The 15,180-nt window shown below is 45.5% G+C and overlaps 1 protein-coding gene across 2 annotated transcripts in view; it reads right to left on the reverse strand.

Annotated features, from left to right (window-relative positions):
- The window catches only part of LOC126202889 (protein argonaute-2-like), a 333,247-nt gene that overhangs the window by 220,476 nt on the left and 97,591 nt on the right, over nt 1–15,180 (reverse strand). For both annotated transcript variants that reach the window (XM_049936951.1, XM_049936952.1), the window contains exon 6: nt 1,138–1,252. In XM_049936951.1, the coding sequence (XP_049792908.1) occupies nt 1,138–1,252 (115 nt within the window). The remainder of the gene's footprint in view (nt 1–1,137; nt 1,253–15,180) is intronic.

Consider the following 15,180-nt stretch of genomic DNA (forward strand, 5'->3'; position numbering starts at 1 on the left):
ATTGTGGCTCATGTTACAATAGACCAACTTTGTTTCGATTTGGAGGGGCGGTCTAAATCTTTTCTCTCTCCTTTAATTTCGAGTCTCAAATTTCAGGTGCAGCTTAGATTCAGGAAAATTTTTTTCCCTTGATTTCGAGTCTCATTTTTCAGGTGTGGCTTAGATTCGAGTAAATATGGTAACAATCCCCCAAGCAGACCTTGAACTGCCTTCTCTCACCTCTCTTCCTCCACCTGACCTGCGTCTCCATGTAGGTATTCTCTCCTGACCCCCCCCCCCCAAAAAAAATCCCCTTTCTCTCTCTCTCTCTCTCTCTCTCTCTCTCTCGCTCCATCTCTCCCTCTATCTCTCCCAACTGTCCACCTTTTCCCCCATCTGTTTCCCCTCCCTCTTATATGCTAAAGCCACTCCGAACACCATTTCAACCTGTTGTGCAGTTGTCAAGCCATCTGCCTTTCCCACTCCTTTCTCGCACATTCTCACTACCCTCTCCTTGCCTCATGCATCATTATCCACATCTTCCCCCCATCTATCAGCCCAGGCATGTGTTCCCTAAACAATCAGTGCTGCTGTGGCCATTTGGATGTGTGTGCACTTGTTTGTGTGACTGTATATGCTTTCTGCCAGGAGAAGAGTCAGGGCTTGAAACCTAGTTAATACTGTGTTCTGTTATGTGCATCTAAGTGCACACTTCAGTCTGCTAAAGATGAGTAGCTGCCTTTCCTTTATTTCATATACTGTTCCATCCAAGAATTTCCATCATTGTTATACATGTGTATCTTGAATTATCTCTAATTTTCAGTTATCCATAGTGTCTAAGGTTCACGGTAACCCCAATAATTGGGAGCTTACTGCATTTTACACTATATGTAAAAAGTGGATTTATCTTCCCTGCACACATTAAGAACAAATAATAAATACAAGAATTCTACAAAAACAATTATTCTATACTAAGCAGAGACATAACATCAATGTCTCCAACACTATACACCATTTCTTTATTATTCCATTTCCACATACTAGTTACAACTATCTTCTGTCATTAGATTTTGATTAGCTGTAAAATATTTACTTCTGTAATAGAATTAAATATAAAAAGAGAACAGTAAAGTATCAGCAAACATAAAGAGCACTTACTTCTTCACCTCGTCCGAGACGTGGCAAATAGCTCGAGGCGATCATGTTCTTTCTGCCATCAAATGCAGGATGTCTAGTGGGAAAATAAGCCTGTTGTAATGCTAGAATGGCAGACCTGTAAAGCCCAGTACATTTTTCTTTTTTTATTCACCCTGTCATGTACTTAATATCTACATTACTTGAAAAACAGACAAATTAAAATAGATTGTTTGTTCATTCATTCATTCGGAGAACATGTTGCATAAATCATATGATGAAGAAGAGTCTTCAGCAAGTCATACTTCAGCAAGTTGTACTTTAACTGACAGAACTAGTAACTACACACATCCTGTGTGACATATTCTAATAACAAATTATGACTACTTGTATCTAGATTAGATTAGATGTACTTTTTATTCCAATTGATCCACAGTGAGGAGATACTCCAGGATGCAGAACACATCAAAAAAGTATGAATATACAATAAATATTTAACACTGTAACACGAGAAGTCATATCGGCATATTAGTTGTGTAGGCTGAATGAAATGTTTCAACCAATTGTGCAGGGCTAGCACGAAATGGCTTTGCGTCTTTCACTGGTTGGTATTGTGCAGGGTCAACACTGCCTGTCATTCAGCACCTCACTTCCACTGACAGGAGTGTATACCATGTGTGCAGTTCTTTGTGAACCTGTGACGTCAGTGTCCAATAGCCATTGAAAAGTTTCAATTGCTTTGTAATCATCTGCACAGGTGCAGTGCAAACCATACCATGTACAGAGACACAGGATGTATCATATAAACGAGGGTTTAATTATGCACCTAATGATATATAGACATCATCTGAGTGTTTTATACAAAAGAAGTTATAGAGACAAATAGATTTATTTATAATGTATGTGCTTTACAATTTATAACTTTTATTGTAATCACATAATGAAAGAAACTGAGCTTTCAAATTGTTGCTTTTGAACAGATGCGTCAATGGTGACAACCTTATGATCCACAAGTCTAATAATTAAGATGAGAAAATCAATTTAATTGGAAATTAATTAAATTCAGCATGACTTATGTACAAAGGCAGACACACTGACAGCATGACAATACATGTTGATAGGATAGTGGATACCAGTAACTAACTACACACACTATTTAGGTTGTCAGATTATTATTTTTTATTAATCATTTTTATTGTTTAATGTTAAATTTACCAAGTTTTTGCCCACAGTTTGAATTTCATCACGGATAAATAAATTCTGATTAAAGCAATGAAAATAGGAGATTAAATGTGACGAAAATAATATACAATTTGAAACTGCAAACCAAATAACAAAGATGGCGAGAACATACCATATTTTGTGGACTATAAGATGCTGCGGACTATAAGATGCACCTTAACTTTCAAGTAGTTTTTTTTTAAATAACATTTTTACCATTTTTATTATTAGATTGCAAAGCTAGACTAAAAAAAAATTCTTAGTTTATAAAACTGAAATGACTTAAAATCCCTGAAAACCATCAACTGAGCTTTCTTCCTCTTCTTCTTCTTCTTCTTCTACTCTTGCCCTCTTCATATATAAAGATGGTCTTCACTGCCATCAAGAGCATTACTTATGCCACACTTCTTGAAAGACTTAACAATAATGGCTTCTCTCACTCTAAACCATTACTGTTTTATCCACGGATACACTTATTTGTAGGTCATTTTAAAATTCCCTTCAACGTGAATTTCTGTTGGGTTGCAACCATCATCCACTTGCTCCATTCCTCTCTCATATGCACTTCAGAAGGTTTATTTATCAAGACATCAGTTGTGAAGTATGTTCTCCCAGAATAACAGCAAGCTTTGTATTTCCCAGTCTCAATTTCCACTTCACATAATTTTTTCAAATTACTACTAAACTGATCTAGCACAAGAAGAGAACTTTTCTTTAATAAAGCACCTTTCCTTCTCTCTCACATTCTGTTAATCCATAATTTCATACCAACCTCATACACTCAAGCCTTGTCACATACATGAACAACAACACCTGGTGTGTTTCAGAAGGTTTTGGCTTTGTTTTGTGCTTGAAAATGATCATTGGATTAAGTTTAATATTGCCAGCACAACGTGAAAGAACAACAGTGTAGTGTGTTTTTTCATGTCAACTTGTTATTACAGTTACAGTTTTAGCACTTTCATGGCAACTGTTCTGTTACTTGGCACATCAAATTCCAGAAGAGTTTCATCCATATTCACTATTTGGCTTAGTTCCACACTGATTTCTTTTGATGCTGAACAATAAAGCAATAGAAAGGTAACATTTTCTCTTCATACTCTTTTAGCATCTTTTAGATGTTTTGGTTTAGATTCACATGCTACATCCATGATGCTCCATAAACCTGTAGCAGAACCAACTGTACCCTTGAAGTCTTAAGTTTCACTGTAAAGCTACCTTTACAAGCACGTACTTGAATAATTTTTGTATTAATTCCATTGCCATTTTGATGGTGTCCTTGAATCCATTTCAATATGTCATCTCCTAGTTTTCGTCATTTTGCATTCAGTCCTCTATTTGTACATTTAATCTTCCTCTTTTTTTTCAGTTTTTCCTTACTAATTTACCAATTGAGAATGGTTTTTTTTTCTGTTGGTGGAGGTCCAAAATGCTGCTCAGCAGCTCTGTTTCCATGTTCTTCTGCATAAGCTATTACTTTCAATTTATAGCCCGCATCAAATGAATATCTTAGTTTTTTCCATTATGAAAATAGCAATTAACATAATATTGTACTGTCAGAGATAACACAAATCACTTTCAATTCAAGTTCACTGGCACTGTAGACTGCAATGATGCATTATAGCCTAGAAAGTGTTCTGGGTTTATGACGGTGGGGCGGGAGAGAGACAGTGTTAGCAAGCTTGTGAATCCCCGCAACTCGTGTTTGCTGCATCAGTGCACTTGCTGCTGCCAGTTGAATCCACTGTTGCCAGATAGAGAGAGGTTTCTTGTGGCATCGAACATATGGCCATTTTTCAGACTGGTGGGAATTTTAAATCAAACATTGGAAATTTTTACATTAATTTCGAGAGTAAGATGCACATGAATTTTGGAGGCAATTTTTTGAAGAAAAAATGTATCTTCTACTCCACAAAATATGGTAAACAATTTTTGCTGCTGAAAGCTGAAATTGTGAGCAATTAAACTCTAATTTAGGGGCCAACTATGATACTTAGAAATTATTATAATGCATGTTTCCGAAGTAGAATTTTAGCTTGCAGCTAATGGTGTGATCAGAATTTCAATTAAATGTATGTGTAAAAAGCTGTTAACTTATACTGATGATCACATAGGGGACCTGTGTGAGATCACTGGAAGCACTTTTCACGGGCGGTTGGTTGGTTGGTTGGTCTAAAGCCGTGGGGAGGGGGGGGGGGGATGACCAAACTGCGAGGTCATCAGTCCCTTGTTCCCAGTAAAATAATTACACAAGGGAAAGAAGGAAAGAAAGGAGATGTACAGCACACTAACAGGAGAAAGGAAGAACAGAAGGACAACCAACAATACTATGGATGAAACAGGAAACGAAAACCATAGAAAGAACCAAGAAACAGGTAGAAGGGGTAAAAACAAGACAGCAGATGACCATGGCTGGCCAACTGTGAGAATAAAAAGGAAAAGCCAGCCACTCTGTGACACATTAAAACATATAACCTGAAAGCATTAGAGTGGAGAACACAAAGGGACGAAGGATATGCGCTAAAACTTATATAGAATGATAAAACCCACTGTCACGTATAAAACATAAAACTAAATTAGCCGATGAGGCATTGTCAGCTAAAATTAATGGCAAAGAGTCCAGTAACTGAAATGTCTATCACAGGGCATACCATGGGCCACTGTCAGCCGGGCGCCGCCACACTGACACCGAGTTGGGTCATCACGGCTCAGGAGGCAGCTGTGCGTCACCCGAGTGTGGACAATGCCGAGCCGGCAGAGAACCGCGGAGCCCCTGCGAGAGGCCCACGTGCGGGAAAGCCGCACATCCGTAGTCTCCTTAATGGTACGCAGTTTGTTGTGCGTGCCGAGGTTATGCCATTCCGTCTCCCAAAGCTGCGTAAGCTTGCGGCATAGTACCGAACGCAGGTCAGTTGCAGAGAAGCCGATCTCCGAAAGCAGTTTCCGCATAGCCCGTTCGGCCGACCCCTCGGCAAGTCCGCTGCCTGGGATTTCGACGTGACCTGGGGTCCGGACGAACACAACCGAATGACTGGACTGTTCCGGGGCACAGATGGACTCCCAGATGGTTGCTACCGAATGATTACGAGGGTAGCCCCGGTCGAGAGCTCGTAGGCTGCTCGAGAAGTCAGTACACGGAAGAAACGACTCCCGACGGCACGAATAGATGTGCTCGAGAGCACGAGATATAGCCACCAGCTCGGCAGTGAAAACACTGCAGCCGTAGGGCAAGGAATGCTGTTCAATATGTCTTCCGTGGACATACACAAAGTCGACACGAGCATCAGCCATTACTTCGTCGTCATAAACCAATTCGTGGCCTCGGTACATGTCAAGAATCCAGAGGAAGTGGCAGTGGCAGTGGAGAGCTGTGGGATAACTGAGTTCTTAGGGCCATGTGAAGGTCCAGGCAAAGCCACAGCCTAGGTGTACACCACGGAGGTGTACGTGAATGGACCTAAAGTATAGGTGGTAAAGGCAAGGACTCCAGTTCAGAAAGAAGGGATTGGACGTGAACTGCAATTGGAAGCCATGACCTGGGCCGCCTATGCGGGAGATGAACTGGTGGGAAAATGAGACGGTTTTTTTTTTTTTTTTGTTTGGTTTTAGGGCGCAAAACTGCTATGGTCATTAGCGCCCAGCCCGTAACTTAGGAAACAGTAAAAAAAAACCGAAATTGAAAACAAGCAGCAATGGGAACAAAGTCATAAAATTGGAGAAACTAAAAGCAGAAGGAAGGCTTAAAAATCCACTACAGAAAGGGGTTTGTTGTCCCCAAAAAAAGCTTCAAATGACTGACGTCATTTCACTGTCACTAATAAACTGGAGAACGCGGTCGGCTGAGCGCGTGTCATCTGCTAAAATCGACGATAGATCAGGCGATAGCTGTAGACGGGCGCGTAACGGATTAAAATAGGGGCATTCAATTAAAAGGTGTCTTACCGTCCACAGCTGAGAGCAGTGGGGACAGATTGGGGGAGGATCGCCGCTTAAAAGATGTCGATGGCTAAAAAGACAGTGCCCTATCCGGAGTCTAGTTAAAATTACCTCCTCCCGACGACGCGTTCGGGAGGAAGAGGTCCAAGCGCAAGGAAGGGCTTTCACTTCCCACAATTTATTATGGGGAAGTGTGGACCAATGCGCATGCCATAAATGAGCAACTTTGCAACATAAACCGCCTCGTAGATCGGTGAATGGAAGCGACTGAATAGCTGGCCGAGGAAGAGAGACTGCAGCCTTGGCCGCTATATCAGCCGCCTCATTCCCACAGATACCAGCGTGTCCCGGGAGCCAGAGGAACGCCACCGAGACGCCCCCCAGGTGGAGCAAGCGCAGACAGTCCTGAATCCGGTGGACCAGAGGGTGCACAGGGTAAAGAGCTTGGAGACTGAGGAGAGAGCTGAGAGAATCTGAGCAGATAACGTACTGTATCCGCCGATGGCGGCGGATGTAGTGGACAGCCTGGAGAACAGCGTAAAGCTCCGCAGTATACACCGAACACTGGTCGGGAAGCCGAAATTTATTTGGGGTGTCGCCAACAATATAGGCACTCCCTACACCTAACGATGTTTTCGAGCCGTCGGTGTAAATAAATGTGGCGTCCGTCATTTCTGCACGTAGAGCAGCAAATGCCCGACGATAAGCAAGTGTAGGGGTACCATCCTTGGGAAATCGACAAAGGTCACGGAGCAGGCAAATCTGGGGACGGAGCCAAGGCGGTGCTGTACCCCAAGTTGTCAAGAAGGTTTTAGGAAAGTGGAAGGAAAGAGAATGGAGCAGTCGACGGAAGCGGACTCCCGGGGGTAGTAGGGAGGAGGAGCGGCCTGCATACCCTACATCAAATGAGGCGTCGAAAAAAAGGGCATGGGCTGGATTAGCAGGCATGGAAGACAGATGGCTAGCATAACGACTCAGAAGGACTGCTCGCCGATTGGACAACGGAGGTTCAGCAGTCTCAGCATACAGGCTCTCCACAGGGCTAGTGTAAAAAGCTCCAGACACTAAACGTAATCCACGGTGGTGGATAGAGTTGAGACGCCGAAGAATAGACGGCCGAGCAGAGGAGTAGACTATGCTTCCATAATCCAATTTCGAGCGCACTAACGCGCGATAGAGGCGGAGAAGGACCACTCAGTCCGCTCCCCAGGAGGTACCATTCAGGACACGGAGGGTGTTAAGCGATCGCAGACAGCGAGCCGAAAGATAGGAAACGTGGGAGGACCAGCACAGTTTTCTGTCAAACATAAGACCCAAGAATTTAGCGACGTCTGAAAACGGAAGGTTGACAGGTCCTAGATGTAAGGAGGGCGGAAGAAACTCCTTACGTCGCCAAAAATTAACACAAACGGTCTTACTGGGAGAGAAACGGAAACCGGTTTCGATGCTCCAAGAGTGGAGGCGATCGAGACATCCTTGAAGACGTCGTTCAAGAAGGCAGGTCCGTTGAGAGCTGTAGTAGATCGCAAAATCATCCACAAAGAGGGAGCCCGAGACATCAGGAAGGAGACAATCCATAATTGGATTTATAGCGATGGCAAACAGTACAACACTCAGCACGGAGCCCTGGGGTACCCCGTTTTCTTGGGAGAAAGTGCGGGAGAGAGTAGTGTTCACCCGCACCCTAAATGTGCGCTCTGCCATAAATTTGCGAAGAAAAAGGGGCAGCCGGCCTCGAAAGCCCCATGAGAACAGTGTGCGGAGGTTGCCTGTCCTCCAACAGGTATCGTATGCTCTCTCCAGATCAAAAAATATTGCTACCGTTTGGCGTTTCCGGAGAAAATTGTTCATGATATAAGTGGAGAGAGCAACAAGATGGTCAACTGCAGAACGATGCTTTCGGAATCCGCATTGGGCAGGTGTTAAAAGACTGCGGGATTCCAGCCACCACGCTAAACGGTAATTCACCATACGCTCCAAAACCTTACAGACACTACTCGTGAGAGAAATGGGGCGATAGCTAGAGGGGAGATGTTTGTCCTTTCCAGGTTTCGGAACAGGAACGACGATAGCTTCCCGCCATCGTCTGGGAAAAGTACTGTCGGTCCAAATTCGATTATAAAGGCGAAGGAGGTAACGCAGACTATGGGTTGATAAATGCAGCAACATTTGGACGTGGATACCATCCGGTCCTGGGGCGGAGGAGCGAGAAGAAGAGAGTGCATGTTGGAGTTCCCGCATGGAGAAAACAGTATTGTAGCTTTCGCGATTTTGAGAGGAGAAAGCAAGGTGTCGCAATTCCGCTGCACGTTTCTTCGGGAGAAACGCTGGCGGGTAATATGAAGAGCTCGAAATCGCGGCAAAGTGCTGACCCAACGAGTTAGAAATTGCGACGGGGTCCACTAATGTGTCATGCGCGACAGTGAGCCCAGAGACCGGGGAGAAACCAGGCGCACCTGAGAACCGTCGAAGCCGACTCCAAACTTCCGAGGAGGGAGTGAAGGTGTTAAATGAGCTAATAAAGAATTTCCAGCTTGCCTTCTTGCTATCGCGGATGACACGACGGCATCGCGCTCGGAGCTGCTTATAGTGGATACAGTTGGCCAAAGTAGGATGGTGGCGGAAAATGCGGAGAGCACGTCGCCGCTCACGTAGTGCATCACGGCATGCCTCGTTCCACCAAGGAACTGGGGGGCGCCGGGGCAATTCGGAGGTGCGTGGTATTGGATGTTCCGCAGCTGTAAGAATAACGTCGGTAATATGTGTGACCTCATCGTCGACGCTGGGAAAGTGACGGTCATCGAATGTCGCTAGAGACGAAAAAAGTGTCCAATCGGCTTGAGCAAACTTCCAGCGTCGCAGGCGCATATATGGCTGTTGAGGCTGCAGTCTAAGGACACATGGAAAGTGGTCACTGGAGTGTGTATCATCAAGGGCGAACCATTCGAAGCGCCGAGCTAGTGGAACAGTACCGACCGCAAGGTCCAAATGAGATAAATTTGCCGTGGAGGCAGACAAAAACGTAGGGACCCCAGTGTTGAGGCAAACTAGATCTGCTTGGTGGAAGATGTCTAGCAATAGTGAGCCACGTGGACAAGGATGTGGAGATCCCCAAAGCGGGTGGTGGGCATTGAAGTCCCCAACCAGCAAATATGGGGGTGGAAGCTGACCAAGAAGATGAAGGAGATCAGCTCGTGCCATTGGTGTGGACGATGGAATGTATACAGTACAAAGAGAGAACGTGTATCCGGAAAGGGAAAGACGGACGGCGACAGCTTGGAAGGAAGTGTTTAATTGGATTGGGTGATAACGGAGAGTTTCATGGAGAAGAATCATGAGTCCTCCATGTGCTGGAGTGCCTTCAACAGAGGGGAGATCATATCGGACAGACTGAAAATGAGGGAGAACAAAGCGGTCATGGGGACGCAGCTTTGTTTCCTGAAGACAAAAGATGACCGGCGAGTAGTATTTTAAGAGGATCGACAATTCATCCCGATTGGCTCGAATACCGCGGATATTCCAGTGGATAATGGACATAGGGTGAACTGGAAATGGAGGAATGTGACCAAGGTCGCTGTCAACTCAACGACTGCTCTGAGCTTGCGACCGACAGCATGGAATGGCATTCAGCCGAAGGCAGAAGATCCTGATCCATAGGTTGGTCAGGAGCAGCTCCTGCCACCAGCGACCGGCCGGTTGACCGGCCGCCAGCAGTGCGCCTCGGCGACACAGAAGACGGCCGAGGGAGACTTCCGCCAGGTGGTGCTGTAGATGCGACACGCCTTGGCGGAGAAGGAGAGGAACTGGGTTTCTTTGTAGCCTTCTTCGAAGTATGATGTTTAGAGGAAGGAGGAACCGATGGTTGGGAAGTTGCCGTACATAAAAACTCTTCACGAGTATGCTCTTTCTTCGAAGACTTGGTGTCTGACTTTTGGGCTCGAGATTTAGCAGAACCCGACGAAGGGTGAACCAGAGAGTGGGCAGGCGAAAGTGGTGAGGTTGAACGGGCGATCTTTGCGCTGGCCGACCTGACGACCGTGGTACTAAAGGTGAGGTCGCAAGTCTGCGTGGCCGCCTCCTTTGTTGGCCGATGAGAAGCAAGGACAGCGCTGTATTTTCCTTTCTGAGGCACGGTGGGCTGTCGACTGGCGAATAATTTTCGAGCAGCAAAGGTCGACACCTTTTCCTTCACTCTTATTTCCTGGATGAGTTTTTCATCCTTAAAAACGGGGCAATCTCGAGAGGAAGCAGCGTGGTCACCCATACAGTTGATGCAGCGAGGGGATGGAGGTGGACAAGCACCCTCATGAGCATCCTTGCCACACGTAACACATTTGGCCGGATTGGAACAGGACTGGCTGGTGTGATTGAACCGCCGGCATCGATAGCAACGCGTAGGGTTTGGGACGTAAGGGCGAACGGAAATTATCTCATAGCCTGCTTTGATTTTCGATGGGAGTTGAACTTTGTCAAATGTCAAGAAGACAGTGCGGGTTGGAATGATGTTCGTGTCAACCCTTTTCATAACTCTATGAACAGCCGTTACGCCCTGGTCAGACAGGTAATGCTGAATTTCTTCGTCAGACAATCCATCGAGGGAGCGTGTATAAACGACTCCACGCGAGGAATTTAAGGTACGGTGCGGTTCCACCCGGACAGGGAAGGTGTGTAGTAGTGACGTACGCAGCAATTTTTGTGCCTGGAGGGCACTGACTGTTTCTAACAACAGGGTGCCATTCCGTAATCTGTAACAAGACTTTACAGGACCTGCAATTGCGTCGACACCTTTCTGAATAATGAAAGGGTTGACCGTGGAGAAGTCGTGACCTTCGTCAGACCGAGAAACAACAAGGAACTGTGGCAACGATGGAAGAACTGACTGTGGTTGAGACCCAGTGAACTTACGTTTGTGAGCAGACATAGTGGAAGGTGAGGAAACCATTGCGGAAGAATCCCCCATGATTACCGGCGTCTCCGATGGCGCGCTCCTCCCTTGTGGGGGCCCTCTCTGAGGGCACTCCCGCCTTAGGTGATTGTTCACACCTCAGGTCACACCTCCCGACAAACGGACGGAGGGACCAATCGGCACTTTCGGAAGGTATCAGCTCGGGTAATCACCCCTCCCTGGGCCTGGCCGTTACCAGGGGGTACGTACGTGTCCTACCTGTCTACCCGGGGCGGGGAATTACGCGTTACCCCGTCACCGGCTACGCATGGAAGTGCGTGGGTTGGCCTTCAGACACGCACAGGGAGGAAGAAAGAGAAAGGGAAAGGAAAGAAGAGAGGTCTCAAACGCCGCAGCGGAGAAGGTAGAGAGAAGAGGTAAGGAAAAGAGAAGGACAAGGGAAGGAGGAAGACTTACAAGCAAGGAAGGAAGGCGAAGAATGTAGTATATTTATAAGCATCCGTCTCCGGACGTAGGCACAAACCATAACCCCAGAGAAGGGGAAAGAAAGAGCCAGAGGTGAAGAGGGGGGAGGGGGGGGGGGGCGAAGATGGGGTATGGGGAAGGATGCGGAAAGGGAAGGTATGCAGCCCGGAAAGGAAGGAAGGCCACATCAGCTCGGGGTCCCGTGCTCGCTACGCACGTATCCACAAAAGAGTTGTGGATCCCCTGGGGGGAAAATGAGACGGTGTGTAACAACAACGACTCTGTACTACTGTACATATGAGTAATTCTTTTCATCTGATTTTACGATAAACTTGTGTAATTGATGTTCTGATTTCATTTCTTTTTGTTTCATGCCATTATGTTAAGAAAACTCTAAATAAGTTTCAATGTGAATATTAATGTTTATGTCAAATGTCAAGTAATATTGCAATAGAATTGAAATGTAACATATGTTGAGACTGTTGTAAGATGTTTAAAATTGTAACTGTGCGTCTGGTCCATACGTAGGTAATGTGTTAGGATATGTATAATGCCAAACCTCGGGTAAATACACAGTTTGTCAGGGAGCAGTAAAAGGTGGATGGCAAGCGAGCGTGGGAAAATGCATGCGCGCACTGCATGGCACAGCTATATTACAATGGTGTTTAAAGAAATGTTTTGTTTATGAACCAGTAAATGAATAGCGAAGGTCTAATAAAGTCGAAAGATAACTTTAGTATTGATATAGTAATGAAGTTTATTATTTCGAGACAGATTTAAAGCCATTTAAATGAGCAGTAAAATAGATGAAAAGAGTAGTAACATATATTGGAAATCTTGAATGAATAATAAATTCAGTAATTTTTTTTTTTTAATACAGCGATAATAACAGTTTCAGGGTCCCCCTCTCATTCATTGGAATTCTGAAGTGTTTTAAATTGATTTGACCAGCATAAGTTAAAGTCAATAAAAAGTCAAAATTTATCAGTGTTTTATCTTTATCAAAATTGACATTTTGTGTGTGGCATGAAAGTACAATTTCTAGGGTAACCTATGCCCAATTTTAATCAGATTAATAGACAGTATAAAGTTTTGTAGTAAACATTATAGTGTAGTGTTATGTATTCATGACTTTCCGTATCAGTACAGAACGTGAAACTATCAGTTCAATAGATTTTCTGGTTCTAAAATTCTACTATATTATGCAGTGTTACAACTTGTTGTTTTGCATGAATATATACCAACTGGTACAGGGAAGAAACTCAGTTAACGCCTAATTAGGCTGGCGACTGTATTATTGTCACATTGGTAGCATCTTCTGGTTTGCTTTTGGTCCATCCTGACGTGTGACTGCATTTCGAACTTACTTGACGGATCATTGTTACTACAGAGTGGATGTAAGTCTGATTTCCCACCATTCAGGTACACGCAGTCGATATCTATGCGAAAATCCTTTCTCGTAAGGCAAATCCTGCTCACTTACCATAGCACAGGCTTTAACGAGTACTGTGTCAGGGATTACAGGTGATTCGGATGCACAGGAGAACTATGAACGTGTGCAACGTAACTGGCCAGCAGTCGTGCGTGCCTAACCTGCAATGGAGGGACTCCAGCCTCCACCAGGACACTGGTCACCAGACTCATTCTAAAAGCTCCTGTCGCTAGGCAAATGCCACAGTGGTGTACTGAGTCGAGAAAACGCAACGCTGAGGGTGCTACCGAACCATAAACCAGACTCCCATAGTCAAGGTGGGATTCACCAAGGCCTCTGTAGAGCTGCAGCAGCATAGAACGATCTGCAACCCGGTTGGTGCTGCTCAGGCAGCAGAGGGCATTCAAATGCTGCCAGTACTTCTGCTTAAGCTGACGAAGGTGAGGAAGCCAAGTCAATCGGGCGTCAAAAACCAGTCGTAAGAATCGATATGTCTCCAATACAATGAGTGGATCATCATTAAGGTAAAATTCTGGTTCTGGATAAATGGTACAACACCAACAGAAGTGCATAACACATGACTTTGTGGTGGAAAACTGGAAACCGTGGGATAGAGCTCATGACTACACCTTGTGGATGGCTCCCCTGTAGAGGCTGCTCAGCAACACCAGTACTGGAGGAGCAGTACGAAATGCAGAAGTCGTCAGCATACAGAGAAGGTGAGACCGAATGCCCTACAGCTGCTGCTAGACCGTTAATAGCAACTAAAAATAGAGAGACACTCAATACGGAGCCCTGCGGAACGCCATTCTCCTGAAAATGGGGGGAACTATGGGACGCAAGTATGGAGCGACAGGAAGTTTCGGATACAAACTGGGAGCTGGCCCCTGAGACCCCACTCATACAGTGTGGCAAGGATATGATGTCGCCAGGTGGTGTCGTACGCTTTTCGCTAACCAAAAATATGGCAACCGGATGTTGTCATATGGAAACGGCTGTTTGGATGGCAGACTCACGATTATCAGTGGTAGAGTGAACCCGGCGGAAGCCGCCCTGACATGGAGCCAGTAGGCCACGTGACTCCAGGACCCAACCCAGGACACACCATACATTCCAGCAGCTTACAAACAACGTCGGTGAGGCTGATGGGCCGATAGCTATCCACATCGAGCAGTTTTTATCGGGTTTGTTCACCAGAATGATGGTGCTCTCCCACCACTGCAATGGAAAGACATCATCACACCAGATACGGTTGAACATGACAAGGAGATGCCGCTTGTAGTCAGATGAGAGATGTTTAATCATCTGACTGTAGATCCAATCTGGCCCACAAGCTATGTCGGGGCAATGTCCAAGGGCACTGAGGAGCTCCCACTGTAAATGGGGTGTTATAGGATTCACTGTGGTGTGTAGTGAATGAGAGGACTTTCTCTTCCAGCCTCCGTTTGAGAGTGCGAAAGGCTGGGGGTTAATTCTACAACATAGAGGCTCGAGCATAGTGCTCAGCAAAGTGCTGGGCAATCGCGTTTTCATCAGTAGATAACACGCCATTTATGTTAACACATAGGGGAACAACTGCTGGGGTCTGGTACCAGAAACACGTTGTACCTTTGCCCAGACTTGGGAAGGTGATGTATGGCACCCAATGATCGAGACATATCTCTCCCAACACTCCTGCTTCCGTCGTTTGATAAGTTGGCGAATGCAAGCACGGAGCCGTTTAAAGGTTATGAGGTGCTCCAGAGAAGATATACATTCCAGAAAGTTATTTCCTGCGCCATCCTTGTTCTGACAGTCACAGCTTCAAGAGGAGTTTTAAGGGGCACAGTGTCACTGCAGACTGAGTTTAGGACATAAACGCAAGCTCCACCTGACACTCGATTATAGTCGCTAAGGTTCCTGTAATATCCCTTACAGCCGCAGAGGGCAGGGGTCCGCATTGCTGGGAACCAGGTTTCCTGGAGGGCAATGCAGATAGCAGGTTTAGAGCTTAACAGTTGCTGTAGCTCAGCCAGGTGGTGGAAAAAACCACTGCAATTCCACTGGAGGATGACGTCGTCATGAGACTGGGAAGGCATGGAACATTCATTCAATGAGGCAGTTTTCA

Source organism: Schistocerca nitens, chromosome 9, assembly GCF_023898315.1.
Source record: "Schistocerca nitens isolate TAMUIC-IGC-003100 chromosome 9, iqSchNite1.1, whole genome shotgun sequence".
Lineage (NCBI taxonomy): Eukaryota > Metazoa > Arthropoda > Insecta > Orthoptera > Acrididae > Schistocerca > Schistocerca nitens.